General features: G+C 54.7%; 1 protein-coding gene across 2 annotated transcripts in view; it reads right to left on the bottom strand.

Annotated features, from left to right (window-relative positions):
* Nucleotides 1–20,437, bottom strand: part of IGSF21 (immunoglobin superfamily member 21) — a 278,219-nt gene that overhangs the window by 44,326 nt on the left and 213,456 nt on the right. For both annotated transcript variants that reach the window (XM_086364713.1, XM_086364702.1), the window contains exon 4: nucleotides 1,362–1,480. In XM_086364713.1, coding sequence (XP_086220839.1) covers nucleotides 1,362–1,480 — 119 coding nt within the window. The remainder of the gene's footprint in view (nucleotides 1–1,361; nucleotides 1,481–20,437) is intronic.

Below are 20,437 nucleotides of genomic sequence, written 5' to 3'. Positions count from 1 at the left end.
ACGCTGAGAACATTTCTTATTGAAGTACACAGGAGCTGTTCCGTGGGTGGGTGACTGCAAAAGGGGAGACTTCCCTGGCGTAGCCCCTCCCAGCACGGCCCGACCCCCGGAAGCCAGAATACATAGTCTGCCACTCTGCGGGCTTCGGCGTCCCTCTGGAGGTCGGGCCTTTGGAGGTTTTCCGTTTCCCAGAAGCAGTCACTTTCCACGGGGCCTCTGTGCTTTCACTGCTGGCCCGAGTACAGCAAGCTTTGTTTCCCTGATATATGTCATTGGATGAGGAAAGCAGGGAACACACAGTCTGGAGTCAAGACCACATGCCTAGAATCCTGGCCGCAGGGCTGACCCAGAACTCAGGAGTGCGCCTGGCGAGACCGCCAGTGCCGGCAGGGGCTTCTGAGACCACGTGGGAGAAGGCTGTGTTTTACAAGCTGGGAAACTGAGGCGGGGTATGGGGCCACACCCACCAGAGACAGGCGCTGGTACGCTTGTCCACATTTTACAGATGGAGAGATGGAGGCACAGACGCAGGGTGGAGACCCAGGAACGCCGACGTCCAGTCTAGCACTCTCTCTAACCTGCCCGCCAACGTGTCTGTGCTCTGGGAAAGGCCTCGGGAAGCACACGGAGGGGACATTCTCTCTGCAGTGCGTGTGCAGCCTCGCTGAGGTGCTGTCTCAATCCCCTCCCGTGCCCCCCAGAGGCTCCTGGAGTCTCACCCCGCTGGGGAGGGTCCACCCCCCATTGCACTTTGCCCACAGGGTTTCCAGGAACATGGCTCCTGGCTTCCACCTGGAAAAGGGTCCACACAGCTCAGCATCTCCTCCCTGTGACCTCAGCAGGTCGCAGAGCCTGGAGCTGGGAGGTCCATGATGTCCCACTTGGCCTGCATCTCACTCCCATCTTACAGAAGGGGAAACTGAGGCCCAGAGGCCGCTGCAGGCTGCTGCCCCCCGGGAAGTCCCAGAGCCCTTTCGGGTCCTCTTTCATCCTAATCAATGTATCAGAGCCTCTTCAAAGCACCGAGTCCGGGTGCATGGGTGGTCTCCTGGTAAAATTCTTGCCCGCCAAATTGCGAGTCCACGGGGCTCCAGGGATGAGGCTGAGCCCTGCCTCCCTAAGGCCCGGGTGTCAGTGCTGGAAGGAGAAGAGGTTCCTGGGAGGCTACAGGTCACGCCTGGGCACGGCCGGCCTCGGGCCCTCAAGGGCAAGCCGAGGCGAGAAGAGGGTCTCCTGCCAGTATGGCGGGCATCTGGGCAGGTGGTTCCCGGGCCAGCCCCTCCACGTGCCTGTGTACACACACGCACTCAGGCACACGTGCACACACGCGGCGACACCAGGGCCCACAGCCCCGCACTCACCCATGACGTTCAGGAAGATGTTGCCTGACGCCAGGACCACCTTCTCCCTGGTGGCGCGGTCGTAGATGCCCACGTGGCACTCGTAGGGGCCGTTGTCGGAGACGCGGACCTCGGGCAGCCTGTGGGTGGCACAGAGGAGCAGAATGGAAACCCGTCGTCCGGGGCCGGAAGTCACAGCACCGAGAAGACCAACCCCCAAAGCCCCACCGTCCAGCGTTCTCTCAGCAACGCTCCTGGACCCACCAGCGCATACCCGCACCCTGCTGGGAGCGGGAGCAACTTCACGGAACATCGATTGCACCCAGGCCCTGTGCCCTAGGCTCCGGAGGGTGAAGGGGTGGCCTGCAGTGAAGATTACATGTGACGATGTGACCTCAAGACCTCTGGAAGCAGGAACACCGCATTGAGATGGTCGAGGGGCCACTGCCTGTGGTTCCTGGATGCTGTGATGCCTGTTGGGGAGAGGGGGCTTCTGGCAAGTGAGATCTGGACACTCGGAAGGGGAGAAGCTTTGACCTGGAGCTCAGAGGCCATGCAGCTGCGACGGGGAAACCCGTGCGTCCTGGAGCGAGTTCCGGCCTTCTCTGGGCCTCATGGAGCACCCAACAAGGGGCCTGTTCTGGCCACGACAGAAGGAAGGTCTCTGCGCTCACGTCTTGGGGGTTCTCACGCAGCCGCAGAAAGCTCCAAGAAGAAGCTGATGCTCAGGGAACCCCAGGAAGTGCCAAGCACAGGGCCCTACCCGTGACGCTGGCCCTGCGGTCCTACCAGAGGCCTGGCGGGGCGAGAGGGTGGTGGCTAAGGGCGGGCGGAGGCTCCGAGGCCCGCAGGCCTGTCCCAGCCCTGCTGGTGCCAAGGCGTGTCCTTCAGTCAGCCTTCACACCCAGCCCCGCGCCAGCTCAGGTCGCTCTCGGTCAGCCAGCCTCTCTTACACCGGCTGCTTCCGAGGCCACGCCTTTCCCCTCTCTCTTCAGCTGTCCCCACCCCCACCTTTGTCTTCCAGCCCCTTGGCCTGTGACTCACGGTCCCCCACCCACACCTCCGTGCCCCCCCCCCCACACGCACACACACACACACACACCCCTGGGCTCCCAGCCTCTCCCCATCCAGGGGTCTCACGAAGGAAGCCAACCCATCTAACCATGGCTCCTTGCTGCCCACCGCCCAGCTCACGTTAGCATAAGCAAACATCTGCATTTCCACAGAATACACGGAGGCTGAAACCTGGTCTACCGACTTGTCACGAAAGGACTTCAAGGATGGGGAGCTTTTCATCAGGGAAGCTTGGTGGGGAAGATGCTGTCTCCCGTCTCGAAGGAAAAGAGCATGGTGACAGCAGAAACAGCGGGGGACTGTTTTCCTCCGGGAACTGTTTTCTTTGTTGGTAACTCAGCTAGCCTGGAAAAAAGTAAAGCGCCTCTCTGCCGGGCAGGGCTGGCAGTGGCAGACCCCCAGAGTGGTGTGTTCAGGTGACGCTTACAGTGCCTGTTACAGAGGCCACTTGAGGCGTAGGTGACGCTGTGCAGGTGACATCTCTGTGAAGACGCAGGCTTCGGGGCACACGGAGCTGGCAGCTACCCAAGCGGTGTAAGAAAATAATAAGGACCCAGCTGACACATGGGTGGAAGCGCACGGGCAACGGCCCATAGGTGGGCTGTGCAGCAGGCGCATTGCTGAGGCAGGGACACGGGCGGCGTGTTTGGGCAGCCACGGCGCTTGTGTTCAGGTGACACACGCAGGTCGTAAAGCCGACCGCGCTGGGGACGTCTGCCTGGGCAGCTGCTTGCCTGGGACTATTCCTTGGATGCTCCTTCTGCCGAGTCCCCTAGCTCCGTGAGCGGTCCTGCCTTCCACCAGGGATCCAAGTGATACTCCAGGTGCCATCCTTGGTATCTCCTGTTTCTCTGCTCCCCTAAACACCGTCAGCGACCAAGTCCTGAATGTTCTACCTCTTCAGTTCCGTTCAGTTCAGTCGCTCAGTCGTGTCCGACTCTTTACGACCCCATGAATCGCAGCACACCAGGCCTCCCTGTCCATCACCAACTCCCGGAGTTCACTCAGACTCACGTCCATCGAGTCAGTGATGCCATCCAGCCATCTCATCCTCTGTCGTCCCCTTCTCCTCTTGCCCCCAATCCCTTCCAGCATCAGAGTCTTTTCCAATGAGTCAACTCTTCGCAGGAGGTGGCCAAAGTACTGGAGTTTCAGCTTTAGCATCATTCCTTCCAAAGAAATCCCAGGGCTGATCTCCTTCAGAATGGACTGGTTGGATCTCCTTGCAGTCCAAGGGACTCTCAAGAGTCTTCTCCAACACCACAGTTCAAAAGCATCAATTCCTCGGCACTCAGCTTTCTTCACAGTCCAACTCTCACATCCATACATGACCACAGGAAAAACCATAGCCTTGACTAGATGGACCTTTGTTGGCAAAGTAATGTCTCTGCTTTTTAATATGCTATCTAGGTTGGTCATAACTTTCCTTCCAAGGAGTAAGCATCTTTTAATTTCATGGCTGCAATCAGCATCTGCAGTGATTTTGGAGCCTAGAAAATTAAAGTCTGACACTGTTTCCACTGTTTCCCCATCTATTTCCCATGAAGTGATGGGACCAGATGCCACGATCTTAGTTTTCTGAATGTTGAGCTTTAAGCCAATTTTTTCACTCTGCTCTTTCACTTTCATCAAGAGGCTTTTGAGTTCCTCTTCACTTTCTGCCATAAGGGTGGTGTCATCTGCATATCTGAGGTTATTGATATTTCTTCCGGCAATCTTGATCCTTGCTTGCGCTTCTTCCAGCCCAGCGTTTCTCATGATGTACTCTGCATAGAAGTTAAATAAGCAGGGTGACAACATACAGCCTTGACGAACTCCTTTTCCCATTTGGAACCAGTCTGTTGGTCCATGTCCAGTTCTGACTGTTGCTTCCTGACCTGCACACAGGCTTCTCGGGAGGCAGGTCAGGTGGTCCTACCTCCTAGACGCGTCCTAAAGCATCCTCTTCCCTGTATCTCCAGAGTCAACCTCTGTCTCACCTGAAATACAGGAGGAACAGTTAACCAGCTTCTCTGCCATGCTAACCTCCTTCTTGATCCTTCTCCAGGTAGAACCCAGATCTTTTCAAATGCAAATGGGATTCATGGCGGTGCCCTACCTAAAGCCCTCCCAAGGCTTCTTTCTGCCCCTCAGGTGAAGACCAGGACTCTTATCTGGGCCAGCAAGCCTCAGCACAGTTGGTTCCCGCCACGCCTCAGCCCTCCTTCCTCCAGGGACACTGGTGTTGCTTCCATCCCTCCCAGGTGCCAAGCTCCTTTTTAAAAACAAACTTTTGATTTTGGAATATTTTAGATTTACAGAAAAGTTGCCCAGAGAACAGAGTTCCCTAACACCCCTCACGTGTCCCGCTTTGTTAACTCCTACACGATCATAGTACAGTTGTCAGACTAAGAACCAGCATTAATGCGTTATTTATTCAACTCCAGACTCTACCCAAATTGCACCAGTTTTCCCACTAATGTCTCTTTTCCGTTTCAAAGCCCACGCAGGATCCATTATCGGTGACACTCACGGTGTGTCGAGCCAGGTTTCTTTTCTGAGTTAGTACTTTTGCTTGCACAGTCTGTTTTCCCGCCAATCGTGCATCTTCTTCCTCTGGCCACAACCTCCAAGTCACAGTTACTTAGAGAGTGGCCCCCTGGACTAGGTGGCCGTGGAGGACTGATTCCTGTGATAACCTGGATTAACAGCCTCCCTGTATCTTGCAAAATGCCTTCATAGCTCTTCCCACCTAGAAGTGGAGTCTTCTTCACTGAAGCCCACCGGGCTCCTCTGTCCATGGGATTCTCCAGGCAAGAAGACTGGAGTGGGTTGCCATGCCCTCCTCCAGGGGGTTTTCCCAACCCAGGGATTGAACCCAGGTCTCCCACATTGCAAACAGATTCTTTACTTGACCTGAGCCACTAGGGAAGTCCTCCTACCTAGAAGAGGAATCTATCTCCCCATTCTTGGCCTTATGACTTGCTTCAGCTAATAGTGGTGAAAGTGATGGTGTGCAAATTCCAAGTTTAAGTTTCAAAAGAATGATCTCTGTCTCTCCCTCTCCACCTACCCCTCTCTCTCCATCCTCTGCCTCTGTCCTGAGGACAAACCTCTGATGGAGGCTGAGAGTAAGCGGAGGGAGGTCCCACTTCCTCAGTTGGTCCAGGCAAGGCCACGCTTGGGAATAAAGCTGGCCAACCCTTAGCCTCCTGAGCAAGAGTACATGGCTGGTGCTTTAAACCATCTGGATTTGGGGCTGCTTGTTATGTAGCAATAGCTAACTCTTACAGCAGGTCTCTGGAGGTTTCTCCTTAGCAGTCCTTGTCTACATTGTAACTTAATGGCTTTCATTAGTGACTCACAGGCATCCTCCTCCCCCACCACACACAGTAAGAATCCATGAAGGCCAGGTCTGCGACTAGCTGGCTTGCCAGTGTGTCCCAGGCCCTGCCCCATGCTTGTCATCGTGGTAGGTACTCAGACAAGAGTTGCAAAATGAGTGGACGGCGAGACCTTCCAGAAAGCCGTGGTGTGAGTCTCTCTCTGCTGCAAACCATGCCGTACCCCCGTCCCCTCCCCTCCACAAAGGCAGATGCTCGTTCCTGTCTGCAGATTCAGCAGCTCCCACTCAGCTTTGATCTGGACCAATCCGCCTCTTCTCAGCGCCTCATCTGAGCCTGTGCCTTCACTGTTATCGTTCTAAAGTGGATTAAGTGGCTGGGAGACCCCCTTTTTCTCCAGATTTGAGTGGCATTGATCTGCATGCCGGCTAGAAGGCCTTCCGCAGATAGCAGGGCCCCGAGGGGCCTGGGGGTGAGGAGACCTACTCTCATCAGCCAAGGGCTGCAATCAATAAACCATTAATAACGGCAAAGGTTTCTGGCTAGTTCAGTGTAATACACTTTAGCAGCTGGAGTTTACTAACACTGACAGTGGTTCTGAAGGGCGAGTAACTCTGTGTTTGAAAAGCTGGGCACAGAGACAGCCAGGGCCCCACTGGCTGTCCCCACCGCCCCCGTGGCTCAGGCGAGGCCGGGCACAGCCTGGTTACTGGGGGTCCCGTAGGGCCAGGCCAGGGCCGTAGGCAATCCATGTTGAGCACGGGTATTCACACCTGCTGTGCACTGTGCCCCGCGCTGAGCTTCGGGCTCGGGGCCTGCGCAGGTGCACACAGAGATGCCAAGGACGTTTTCCTGCATCTGCGATTCTTTGTCCAGCCTGTTCCCTTGGCTTGGGCCACTCGTCCTTTCTTGTTCCCACGACAAGCCTCTAGCCCTCTTTCAAAGCCTGGCAGTCGAGTGTTGCTTTGCCCATTCATGACCCCTCTCCGTCAGACAGTTGAGAAGATTATGTGGGATAATTCAAGGGCTTAACTCAGAGCTGATGTGGCTTGAGAGTCCAATGGACCAGAATCACTAGGTAACTAGTGGCCCTTAGGCTTCACATTCAGGTGCTGCCTCTGCCAGGCAGGCTGCCCTGACTGCCCACACCCAGTGCAGACAGAGTCCCTCTCCACCTCCCCAGGCTTGTGTCTGTCTGGAGCACCGACCCTATCCATATCTTGCTACATTGGTACCCATTTGTCTTCCTTCCCAGGGAAGCAGATAAGCTCCTTAGAGGTGAGCCTGGCCACGTGGTAGGTTCTCCGGGAATATCCTCTGTATGAATGAGGGTGGCAGAAGCTACCAGGGCCAGGAGCTGGGCACCTCGGTTCTGGTCTGGGCTCTGCACCTGCCTAGCTGCATGAGGTTGGATAAAGTTCTTTGGCTTCTTTGAGCTTTGGTTTCTCCAGCTCATAAATGAGTGTTACAATACCTGCCTTATGACATTGTAGCCTTTGGGAGGAGCTGATGTTTACAGAGATTTACAATGAGTGGCATTGTGATACCATATCTCCTTGGATCCTTGACACCACCCGATTATAATGCAGTGTCTAAAACCAGCTCTGGTATGTATTATATAGCAATAATATTATCTCCATTGTACAGATGAGGAAACAGGCATCCAGAGAAGAGGGGCTGTGAGGTCACAGAGGGAGTAGGTGGGCGCTGTGATCCAGAACCAAGTCTGATGGATGCCAAGACCCAGGAGAGGTCTTTGGATGCTCCAGTCCCAACCCCACACTGCTTCTCGGATCTTCCTTCCCCAGTAAATTAATTTGAGCTCCTAGAGACTGGAATTTGCCTCCGCTGCTCTTCAGCGTATTTTCTGTTCTGAGCCTCATTACCTTTCCAGGTAATAAGAGCCATCTGCTTCCTCCCTGCCGGGAGAAATGGGATGGTCTTTTATTTTCCTAAATTCCCTTCTCCCACCTCGCGGCGGCCCCTTAATTGCAGAGCCCTTTGTAGTCACATTCTCCACACTCAGTGACTTTACAACTTCCGATCATCCTTCCTTTCCCGACGTTGTCTCTCCACTGGGAAGAGTTCTAGACTCTCCCAGACTGGAGATCGTGGACTTGGGAGCAGAGGGCGGCGCTGGGAGGAAGCAGGCTGCAGAGTTTAGAGCTGCTCTTCCCATACTGTTGGTGAATCAGATGACCCAGTAAGTGACTTTTGCTGAGACCTGAAACCTAAATTAATGAAATGCATATGCACTTAGAGAAGAGCCTGGCGCTTGTCAGATTTTCCCTACGCCATTAAGGGATTAAAATTTTGAAATAAACTCTTAAGCATCTTCTGTGTTTGCAGTGTGGAGTGCATAGCATGGAAGGAGACAGAGCAACAGAGATCTTCCTCGACTTACAATGAGGTCACATCCTGATCAACCCATTAAAAGTTGGAAAGATCAAGCTAAAAATGCATTTAGTACACCTAACCTACTGGATCTCAAGCTTAGCCTTGTCTTAAATGTGCTCAGGACACTACCATTAGCCTATCATTGCTCAAAACCATCCAACACAAAGTCTATCTTACAATAAAGCATTGAATATCCCTGGTGGTTCAGATGGTCAAGAATCTGCCTGCAGTGTAGGAGACCAGGTTCGGTCCCCTGGGTCGGGAAGATCCCCTGGAGAAGGAAATGGCAACCCACTGCAGTGTTCTTGCCTGGAGAATCCCATGGACAGAGGAGTTTGGTGGGCTACAGTCCATGGGGTCTCAAAGAGTTGGACACGACTGAGTGACTGAGCACGCACACCACGCCATGTATACCCACCGCTGAAGCCGTTGCCACAGTCAAGATAGGAAACGTATCGCTAAGATTCTATGTGGGTGACATTTCCCTTTCCTTCCCGTCTTCTTTCAGGGGACGGGCGCTGGCAGGACAGGTGACCCGTGGTCAGCGCCCTCCCTCCACCCTGCGGATTCTGCTCCGCCTGGACCCGCTCCACTTCCAACCTCATTCTTGCCATCACCCTGCCCGAGTCCCCTCCCTGCTGCCAGAGTGGCCTTATCACAGTGAGGCTCTGGCTCTCTCGATTTAAAACCTCCCCATGGCTTCTAGCCACTGGAGGATCGGGTCCAAACCCAGTCTGACCGTGGGACCCTCCTTGATCAGGCCCTGAACCCAGAGAGGAGGAGGGGAGGGTGGGGTGGAGGGAAGAAAGGGGCATGTGGCCTCACATCTCTTGCCAAAATTCAGCAGCGGAATAAGAAGACTTGTAAGAACCGAACTTTGATAGTCTACCCTGTTTCAAAAGCATTCTGTCACGCAGGGGTTTTCGTTTATGTAGACAGTACCTCGTTCCAGGCTAATGGAAAAGATTCAGGTAGCGATTGGTCCTTTGAGGCTCTGCTTTAATGAAGAGATGAGAGAGCCTTTCATTTGTATAACCATTGTTTGCATAGAAACGGAGCTTCTAAGGAGCCTGGAAATAGTTCGTTCTCACAAGTAGGTTAAACACACCCCCCGCAATGCTATTAGCCGGGTGCCTGCCCAGCTGTCCATGATGCTTGCTGGAAAGATCTCAAGTAGAAAGGAATGAAGTTTTACTGTTCCTGCGCCTGCCATGCTTCCCGATTGGCTGCACACTCCCCGAGGCCCAGACCTTGCTTCTCCCTCCTTCCAATACCTGCTTCCTCCCCAGGTTTAAATGTCACGGCCCTGTGACCCTAGAGGCACAATTGCAGCATGCCGTTCGTCTCTGCAGGGCTCTGAGGCAGAGCTAATAGAATCGGCCACGAGGCCTGGCAGCCTTGGGTGCTGCTGGGCTGTTTGCTAACGAGACACCGCTCTCCGATAAAGGGTGGGGTGCGGGTCGAGGCACGTGACCCTCCTGCACACCTGTGCAGTTTACGGAGCCTGGGTGGGAGCCTACGGACAGCCCAGATCTGTTGGTTCGGTCCAGTGGCCCCAGGATGTACCTGCTGTGCCGGCCCCAGCTGCTTCCCCAGCCCCACCACCCAGCCGCCCTCATCACGTCTAACTTTCCCTCCATGGGGCTTGGATGGCTGCAATCACCACCCCACCACACACACACACACACCTCCCCACGCAGTCAGAAACGGACTGGCTGCTGGGGGTAGCATTTGTTGCAACTGGCAGGTCTGAGAAAGCAGCTGTGGACAGGAAAGAAAGGGTGTATCTACATCTAGGTCTTATCTTGGGATGGGATCCTCTACAGGAGACCCTGAGAAGGTCCTGGGGTACTGGGCTCCAATCTGAATGTGCTGGAGAATCCCCTGGGGATATGGTTCAAATGAAGATTCGAGTAGGTTTCTGGGCCGGGCCTTAGGAGTTTCTAAAGAGCTCCAGGTAGGTCTCAGGTCCTCAGCCCTCCTCCCTCTGCCTTGCATCCATCCATCTGTTTAAACTTGCCCTCTCCCACTAGACACACTGGGGAGGCCCCCTTCATTGGCTCCACCAAACCGACAGAACCTGGAGCCTGGAAGGCACCGACGGTATGGTTGAATGGAATCTGCTTGAGATGGATGGATTTTGCAGCTCTGCACGGGTCCTTGAAACCACCAGAGGCTGCCACGAAGCTGGCCAGGTGGCCTCCAACACTCTCATTTTACACTGACCTGACGCTGAATCTCAGTCTGCCTCCTGGAGGTGAGTCTACCCTCAAGGTCAGCCGAGAAGGTGGGACCCAGAGCCTAGATTTGGGTCCAGGGCAAAGGGTCTCATCCCATTTGGCGTGAACTTGGCTAAAGTCACCCAAAATGTTAAGACCTGAGTCTCCCTTGGTTACTGCACTCTTGGGGAAGCTGCCTGTGACCCGAGGAGTCAGAAACATTCCTTCTCCTCCTTTGGACCAAATCCTGGATCTTCTCCTCCGGTAAGCCCTTTCCAGGAGCAGACTGGGGAGACATTCCCCAGGACAGGTGTGCAGCCATGGGGAGTGTGCCAGGCAGAGAGGCTGGTGGAGGACAGAGCTTTCCCCCCAGTGAATGGATCTGTCCTATGGGGACAGGTTGAACGTGGATGAGCCTGGGAGTTTTCCTCCTTAGTACCAGATCTCCTGGTCCAGCCTGGTCTATTTTTTAAATGTTAATTTATTTGGCTGCCCTGGGTCTTAGATGAAGCACACGGGATCCTCTGTCTTCACAGCAGCACACGGGATCTTTAGTTGTGGCGCGTGGGAGCTCGTTCCCTGACCAGGGGTTGAACCTGGGCCCTTTGCGTTGGGAGCACGGAGTCTCAGCCCCTGGACCGTATGGAAGTTCCCAGCCTCGGTCTTAACCAGCTAGCAGGTTCTGGTTTGTCTAAGACTTTTCAGTTTTAGCACTGAAGATCCCGTGTTCCAGGAACCCTTCAGCTTCAGGGAATCAGGATGTCGGCCACCTTCCTTGTAACAAATGAGCTCACTGCAGAGAGTGGCTTGACTCGGTCCAGAGAGCAGCGAGCAGCAGGTCGCGGCTGGAGAGGGCGGGCGCCCGGTGCCAGCTGACCCAGACAGGGCCCTGGGAAACAGACCCAGATGGCCCCTGAGGGCTGTCTGAGGTCGGTGATGGGCTCACAGAGCCCCCACAGGGTGGGGGTGGGGGAACAGAATAGGTTTTCACTGAACTACTGCTGTGATCACCACAAGCTGGAGGCTCTGTGAGTCAGGGTCTCAGAGAGACGGAAAACTCTGGTGCTATTCTACAACACAGAGCTGGAGAGTGCAGGCCCAACTTCACCCCTGAGCCAGGTCGGAGAAGGACGCGTCAGAACTGCTCTAAGGGGCTGCAAGCCCACAGCTGGGGACCCGGCTTCCAGACTGCCGCTCGGGCCGAGGAGCCAGTCGAGGGTCTGGCCAGTCTGAAAGCGGTGGGCTCACCTGGGGACACCTGAGCAGCCCCAGGCAGAGGTGAACAGGGGGACCGGGGGAGAGGAGGGAGAGGGACCTCTGGGCAGGAAACCCCAGAAGCCCCTCCCTCAGCGCTGAGAGCTTTATTCCCTTTTTCTTTGTGTGTTTTCTCCTTCTTTCCAGAAACTGCCTAAACTCTCCCCCCCCCAAACCTTTAAAAAGCCATTAGCGCGGTTTCCATCCCTCTTTCCAACCTGAAAATGGTTTCCGTCATAAAACCTCTCAGTGGGGATGAAACTCTCTGTGGCTTCTGATCAAACGCAGGCCCAGCGGTTGGAGAGGGAAGATAGAGGAGGGGCCAGGGGAGAAGTTCCAGAACAGGCAAGCGCCCTTCCCAACCCTTCCTGCCTTGGTCTCCACCCTCCACCCATCCAGGGACCTCAGACCCACCTTGGGCCCTGCTCCTGGCCCAGATTTGTGGATGAGCAATTCCTTCCTGTGAGCATTAATTAGGGTCCAAGTGCTGCAGAGGGACAGCCCCTCGCTATGCTGAGGGTGAGGACCCGCGAGACCCCACCCTACCCCTCTGCTGACTTTCCCAGGGACTCCGCTTGCCTCCCGCTGGCTCACCCCTGAGCCACACCCTGCTTGGTTCTAGCATTTCACCCAGAAGGGACCCTGTGCGCTGGACAGGAAGGTGCAGGGGCGGCGGGATGCTTATCCAAACACAGCTCGTCCCCCGCGGGCTGCGTGTCCTCAGGCCGGTCCCCTGCCTGCCTCGCAGGTCCTTGGCTTCTGCATCACCGCCATAGCGAGCCTTTTGTTCTGAGGCTGGAACAAGATCACTCTGGAAGCTCCCTCATTCCTGCCCAGAGGGGTGCTCCAGAGAGGGCAGCTGGCATTTCTCAGTAGGCCAATGGGAACTGACCTGTTTCCAAGGTGGGAAAAAGCCCGTGGGAAACCAAATTTAATCTTCCAAAGGTGAATTCCCAAGGAAACTTCTAGATGGAGGGATCCTAGCCTGGGATGCCCAGGAATTAGTAACCGGGATGCAGGATGATGACACTTAGAATCACTGGTCCCTGCTGCTCTGGCCTTGTTGACGCCCGGTTGATGGAAGGTGGGGGTCAACGTGCCGTCCATCCTGGCCCTTCCCACCCTGCTCAGCTGCTGCCCTGAGCTTCGGCCCCGAACCCCAGCCCCAGCTCCCCGTCTCTCTGCTGACCCCATTCCTGCCCCTCTGGCCTGCGGCGTCCCCCTCCCCGCTCCTCCCGTGCTGACCCCTCCCGCTCTCTCCCCTCCCCTTCTGCTCCTGGCCTCTCTTCTCTAGCCTCTTGCCGCTGCCATGGAAACCACTCTCTCCTCCACATCCTGATTGATCCATTTAGGCCCTCACGGTCAGCCCACTCAACTCAGGGTCTGGGCTGGGAGGCGGGCAAGGGCGGGAGGGCCCGAGGGTTCAGGACAGTCCTTCCCCCTCGTCTCCAGCCCACGCTGCCACCCCAGGCCCCGCAAGCACTCGGCGTGGGGCATATGCCCTGTGGAGAAGGATGCTGGGCGGTAGGGAACTAGAAGCCAGAGACGGGCCAGAGGGAGCTCGGACCAGGGAAGCTGGGCGGTGAGGCAACTGGAAGCCAGGCGGAAGGGCTGAGGCCAGGGGGCCGCGCTGGCTGCCTGCCTTCTAGCCCCAGGGGCACTTTGCTTTTTAACCAGAATCTGTCTTTGCCTCTGTACCTGGCAGTGGGTGAGAGCTGGCATCAGGAAGACACCGAGCCCATTGGAAACAAGCCTGCCTTCAGCAGGAGGGGGACGGTGTGGACCGTGGCTGTCCCAGGGACCCAGGCCCTTCCTGGCGTCAGCGATCACTCTGACTGTGCTCGGTGAACACGGCTGTGCCCCTACTGTGTGTGAGGCAGAGTCAGGCCACTGGACAGGGAGAGGCTCAGGAACGTGTGCCTCGCTCATCCTTGCACGGCGATGGTTCACTGAGCACCCACTGTGTGCAGGGCACCTGGGAGGCGCATGGACCTGACCTCTGTCAGCCCTCACAGAAGCTCTGAAATGAGAAAAGTGATAGTAACGGTAATGGAGCTTCCCGGGTGTCAGATGCTCCCAGCCTTCAAGTGCTGTAGTCGAGGGATCTGGGACAAGTCACCTCACATCCGTGCCTGGGTTTCCCCATCAGTAAAGATCAGCCTTCACAACAACCTCACGAGCTGGGTACCAGTATCATCAGCCCAGCTCACAGAAGAGGAAACTGAGGCACGGGGCTGTTGTTTAGACCTTGTTGATGGTCACACAGCCAAAGGATGGCGGAGCTGGGGCTTGTACCCTGGCGGCCAGGCTCCAGAGTAGATGTCTGGAATGCACATGCTTGTTACCTTTCTGGGTTCTGGGCTTCTGCAAGGTCGCTCCCCCAGGCAGAAAATCAGCGGCAGAATGGAAACCCACTCCCCCAGGCTGGAGAGGGGTGAGGCTCTAGAGCAATGATTTCTGACCGGGCCTCCTGCCAGCTGCAGGCAGCAGCATAGGTCCCTGGGTGCATGGCCCGGCTGTACCTTCGGTGACCAAGGTCAGATCACCTCGTCTGCAGGGACCACTTTTTCCTGGAAGCAAACTCCAGCAAGAATCCCTCACAGGGGTCCCTTTAATATGGGACCGCAGTGGCCCAGAGGCCAACCCCTTCAACCACAGTCTGACAGAAGGATCAGAAAAGAGGCTCAAAGATAGTTCTTGACCCTTAGAGAAGCAGACGGCACACCAAAGCACTGCGATTCGGAGAAGCCTCACCTGCTGGGGCTGGAGCCAGCCTGCCCCCCATGCCCCCAGCTGTGGCTGTCAATCAGCCTGGCCTCCTGCAGGGACAGAGTCAGGAGAGGCAGCCTCAGAGTCCACGACGGACATGGCAGCTCACGGACCTTCTGTCATTCATACCTACAATTGCCCAGGGAGATAGAAATGACAGACTTCGCTGAACAGACTAGGAAACTGAGGCCCAGAGGGGGCAAGCAACTTGTCTAAGGTCACACAGCTAAAGCCTGAGCGCGCTGGGGTGGAGACTTGGGTCTGCCTGGCTCCAGGAGCCCGTGAAGAGGGCCCAACATCTGAGCATGGCCTAAGGCTCCCTGTCTCCTTCAGGACGGCCCCGGCGCTGCTTCAAAGCAGGACCAATTACTCCGTTTGAAGAAAACAAACCTCCCGTTTCCCTGCAAGCCTGCAGCTGAGCCCGGGGCCCCTCAGGAGGCCTTTCCCAACCAGGTCAGCTGATGGGTGACCCAGGGCCGAACCCGATTCCCGCTGTTTCATCAAAGCTGAGCTAAAAACAGCCTTGCTTTGGCAGTGGAAAATTGAAATTCCCAGCTTCCTCTTAAGGCTCTTAAACAGGTCAGCCCACCAAAAAACCCAATTCTTCAATCTGGATTCTCTTAAAAAGTAGGGCAAGCCAATTATGTTTTACTGTCCTGCACGACGTGGGGGCTGGGAAGGGGGAGAAGGTCAGGCCAGGGCGCCCCGGGGCCGCCCACAGCTGGGAGACGCCAGCCTCTCCCATCAGCCTCTTTGTCAAAACAAAATTAAAACGCCTGGATTCTGGCTGGCACCGAGATTTCATCCAAGGTAATAGGTATTTATCTTAGTGTGTTCAGCTGTGGGCTCAATGCCATGGGGATGTGAATGCTGGAAGGCATCTTGCTCCCTGCTCCGTCTCACACCCAGCACAGTGCCTCGGACCCAGACGACATTCAAGACACATCTGTTGACTCATTCACTCATTCAGTATATTTTCACTGAGTCCCTACTATGTGTCAGGGCCTCCCCTACGTGCTGCTAGACACACCTGCCCTAGGTACAGCTGTGACCAAGGCAAACAAAAATCACTGTCTTCACGGAGCTGGGGTTCTATCTAGTTGGGGGAGATAGGCCTTAACAAAGTGACCATCTCCTCATGAATTCCTCAGAGCAACTCCATGAGATGAACAACGGTATGCTAGTCACCAATGAAGTAACAGGACCTCAGAGACAAAGTCAAAGACAAGGTCTCCTCTCCACAAGCTTACATGTGGACTGTGTAAGAAAGTTCTGCAATTCAACAGCTATTCTCTTTTCATAGTAATAGAACCCTGGTGGCTGGACACATGGCTGCATGAAATAAAGACTACATTTCCCAGTCACCCTTGCAGCAGATGTGACCATGTGACTGCATTCTGACCAGTGGGGTGTAAGTGAAGGTGTTCTGTGTAACTTCCTGAAGGGGCCTTAAGGGAGGAGATGCATTCTTCTCTCACTACCCCCTTCCTCCTGGTTGGAATGTAGTCCCAAGGGCTGGAGCTAAAACAGCCTTCTCGGACTTTGAGGCAAACTTAAGAAGGAGGTCATACACAAGAGAGCGTCAGAAGTGAAGGATCTTGGGTCCCTAATACCATGGAATATCCTATATGCTCTGGAGACATTACATGGGACTCAGGAGAAAGAAGACTAAACTTTTGACTAATTTGTCATAGACACTCAGTCACGTCCAACTCTTTGCGACCCAATGGACTGTCACCCGCCAGGCTCCTCTGTCCATGGAATTCTCCAGGCAAGAATACTGGAGTGGGTAGCTGTTCCCTTCCCCCAGGGGATCTGGTCTCCTGCGTTGCAGGCATGCTTTTTATTGTCTGAGTCACCAGGGAAGCCCAAGAATACTGGAGTGGGTAGCCTATCCCTTCTCCAGGGGATCTTCCTGACCCAGGGATCAAACTGGGAGGTCTCTTGCATTGCAGGCAGATTCTTTACCAGCTGAGCTACCAGGAAAGCCCTTTTAATTAATTTAAGACACATTTACTTTGATTTTTGGGGCTTGTAGCCACAAAACTAATACCAATAGATACAGCTTCAGGCCCCAGAGAGTGGTGTGCACTGTGGGGAATAAAGCGGTCATTCCTTGGTTTAAATCTAGCTACTACTTAAGGGAGTCAATTGCTATCATTTGGAAATAACTGGTAAAATAAAAAGGCCACATCATCATTTTTAAAAAAAGAAGTCAAAAATAAAGATTTGTATGTGAAATCTGATTTTCAAATGTTTGTCATTGATTTAATTTTGAGCTTTTTTTAAAAAAATTAAAAAAAATCTCAGGGTGAGTCAAACAGAACTTGTTTATTGCTGGCTTTGACCTGTGATCCCTGGTTTCTGAGTGAGGCCCCATGAGAGGAAGGGCTTACTGGGGAAACTGAAGGAGGAAGGGAGGGGCAGAGTGGGGACCGTCAGATGCTCAGAGCTGATCCTGCCATGAAGAGCTGGAGCGACAGCCACCTGCACAGAGGCGTTCCCACTCCAAGCCCCACCGGGTTTAAGATTCTGGAATAAGCATCCTGGATTCTCAACAAGGCTGAAACAGGAACAGTCCTGTTTAACCACATGTGTGCACACACACACAAATGCACACATGCGTGCACACACACACACCACACACACACACGCACACACACACACCCTTAACAGCGGAGTCAAGCCCACAGAAGTGAGCAATGGCCTGGTGAATGTTCATAAATGCATCACTCTAAACCAAAGCTTCCACCATCTGTTCTTTCTGCTGATCACCAGTGTGAGGAGGAGGTGGTGCTAGTGGCGGCGCTGAGAAAGCGTGAATGAAGAAACACGCAGCTGTCCACCCACCTGGGTCCGGGAGGAGGGGCCAAGGGCAACGCCCACTCGAATGTCATGGAACAGTAGCTACACTCGCCCAAAGAGATGCCAACAGACACCTGGGTGTGGTGTGACCCACGGTCCTGGTTTGGGAGGAGCTACCCACGGTCACCACACCTCAGTTACCGGGCTCTGAGGAAGTTCTTCTGTGTGACGGTCACTTTCCTCGTGCACACTCCAGACCCACCACAGGCGCCTGCCTCAACACTCTGGATGCCCAGCATGGTGCTGTTGGTGGCACAGACTCCAGCCTGGCTTTGAATCCCAACTCCTCCACCTACTAGCTGTGTGACATGAGCCACTCTACCTCTCTGTGCCTCTATTCCCTGCCATTAAAATCGGGGATGGGAACAGCGCCTTTCCTATGGGTTTTCGCCAGGGTTAGGTGAGGTAACACGCGGAACATGCCTACTTAAGGCCATGCTTGCTGTAGTTGCCTTTTCTATTGATCACCATCAGTGATACCAGTGTTTATGCTTCTTCCAATCACACAGCCATCCTCTGCTGTTCTTTGAGGTACCTGGGTAAGGATGTATCTCATCTGGATTCATCCCATCCAGAGGCTGGGTGAGGGAAGGAAAAGGACCAGGAGTCCCAGGAACACGACGTCATCGGGGCACACACAGAGAGAAGATGCTGCTCTTGACAACACTCAAGAGCAAAGAAGAGAATTTACTTTTTCAAATGGAATTTTGGGTCTTCAAGGCTTTGTCCTGGCTTGGAGGTCTCTTGGATCTGGTGGTCTTGATTCTCAGAGGAAAGGAGTGGCTGAGTACAAAGAGCGGGGTGGTAGCATCCCACAGATCTCAGCTGCCACTTGGAAGCACCGTGACCTTGGGTAGATGGCTTAACTTCTCTGTGTTTCTGTCTTGTAATCTGTAAAATCAAATGCATAACACCTGCCTCCCAAGACAGAGCTGAGGAGTGAGATGATGGTCTCGGCAAAGGATGGGAAGTTCTTTCTCTACTCGTAGACCTCGGACTAGAGGGTGCTGATCTGGGAAGAAAGCTGGGATGAACAATACTAACCACTAGCCGTTGAGCATGTACTGGTCCTAAGCCCTCTACTCACTCCATCTCTAATGCCCAGCAGACGCGGAGGGGCAGGCCCTGTACTCAGGGACGTCCAAGGCTCAGAGAGGTTATGTGAACCCCCGCCCTCGAGGTCACACCAAGAGTGAGCAGCAGAGAGAGATGTCACTGCTTTTGCAAAACGGACCCGGGAGTGGGCTCTGCCCTTTAAGGCTAACTATGAACCGAGAACTAGAGCCTAGAGCGTCCTAGGCACATGCTGGTGCTCAGCCTCTCTTTCCTGGGTGATGGTAGGTAACATAAAGCTCTTCCGTGTGCCAGACGCTGTGCTAAGCACTTCACCCGTATTAGCTCGTCTAATCCCCTAAAACAACTCTTGTGGTTGCTATTATGTGCTGTTCGTGTATTATGAACTGTTATTAACATTCCTATTTAATAGCTGAGGAAACTGAAGCACAGAAAAGTTAAGTAACATGTCCAAGGTCACACTGAAACACTGGCTATTCCATCAGCGATGCGAGACGCGAGATAAGTCAAGGTCTTACCTGGAGGGATTGGCATCCTAGGGCGGACTGAGGCCGGGACTTAGACTAGCGCCCCCGTGTGGAACGGAGGGGCAGCGTCACACGCGAGGTCGTAAGAGAACTGCTCGCCCCCAGTGTTCAAGGTCAGAGAGGGCAACCGATGAAAGCGCGTCTGCGTGGAGTCCCGAGCAGAAAGACGGCCCTCTCGGTGCCTGAGCAAGGGGAGGGGGAAACTGAGGCTTCTGGAAGGCACCGAGGGGTCAGGCCCGGCAGGGGAGACCCCACTGCTCAGCGCTCAGCTCTGGACCTCGCGCTCAGTGGCCCCGGCCTGCGGGGAGGGCGGGGACGCTGACAGCTCTGCTCTGCCGGATCCCTGGGTCTCCTGCCCCCTGCTCTGCATCACTGCCTGGCAGAGCCCGGGCCCAGAGACTGGTACAGGATGAGGACCCCAATTGCCCTCTGTCACACCCCTGTCTCAGACTGGCTGTGGGGTCATGGCTCCCCATCAGGGGCTCTGCCTTCCAGAAAGTGAGCCTGAGAGGCAAGGGGGAATCCCTACACTGGAGCGTGGCAGGGATTTGTGTTTCCAACCTGACAGACCCCGAGTGACTTTTCTGTGCCTATGCTGGGGGCTTCTGTACAGGATCTCATGAAACCTCCAGGCATCCATCCGACCGTCTATCCGTCCATCATCCATCCATCCATCCATCCGCCCACCAGTTCATCCATCCGTCCATCCAACTGTCCGTCGACTCATCCATTCAAACACGCCTCATCCGTTTGTCCATGCATCCAACTATTCTGCGATGAGTGTCCACGTGTTCCCCACAACGGCAGGTAGAGAGACAACAGGGAACAAGACAGGAATGATCTCTGCCCTCACGGACCTTACTTTCTAGTGTTCCAGACAGGCTTGGAGCTAACCACCTAAATGTGTGTTTAATTAACACGTATTTGTATTAGTGACCCATGGACTTTGTGACCCCGTGGACTGTAGCCCACCAGGCTCCTCTGTCCATGGGATTTCCCAGGCAAGACTACTGGAGTGGGTTACCGTTTCCTTCTCCAGGGGATCTTCCCAATCCAGGGATCGAACCTGGGTCTCCCGCATTGCAGGCAGATTCTTTACTGTCTGAGCCACCAGGGAAGCCTGTTTAATTAATAGCATGATGAAAAAGAGCGGATATATGTGTACATACAGCAGATTCATTTCGCCGTGCAGTAGAAACCAACACAACATTGTAAAACAACTGCTCCAATAAAAATTAATGTAAAAATTAAAAAATCGTGGGATGGACTTCATGAGGCACCCAGGGCAGTCCTGGAATGGACAGTGGGAGGACCTGACCGAGCTGCAGGGGACACCAGGAACGGCTTTCTGAGGAAGGGGCATGAACGCAGAAGCCAGAAGAAGCGCAGGGCTTGGCAGATGAGGCGGGTGGCGGAGGAGGATGGAGGGGGGCTCCAGGTAAAGGGAACTTGAGTGTGAAAGACCTGGGAGGGCGGGGGGTGAGGGTCATTAGAGAGACTAGGGGAGACCCACGGAGAGAGCGGCAGTGGTACAAGGTGCAGAAGGGCGTGCAGGCGGGGGTCCACCGTGGTCCCCTGGGTCACGTTAAAGAGTT

The sequence above is a fragment of the Bos grunniens genome, chromosome 2 (genome assembly GCF_055505025.1).
Source record: "Bos grunniens cultivar Pamir isolate PY7600 chromosome 2, Bosgru_T2T1.0, whole genome shotgun sequence".
Classification (NCBI taxonomy): Eukaryota; Metazoa; Chordata; class Mammalia; order Artiodactyla; family Bovidae; genus Bos; species Bos grunniens.
This window is presented reverse-complemented; position numbering and strand designations above follow the sequence as displayed.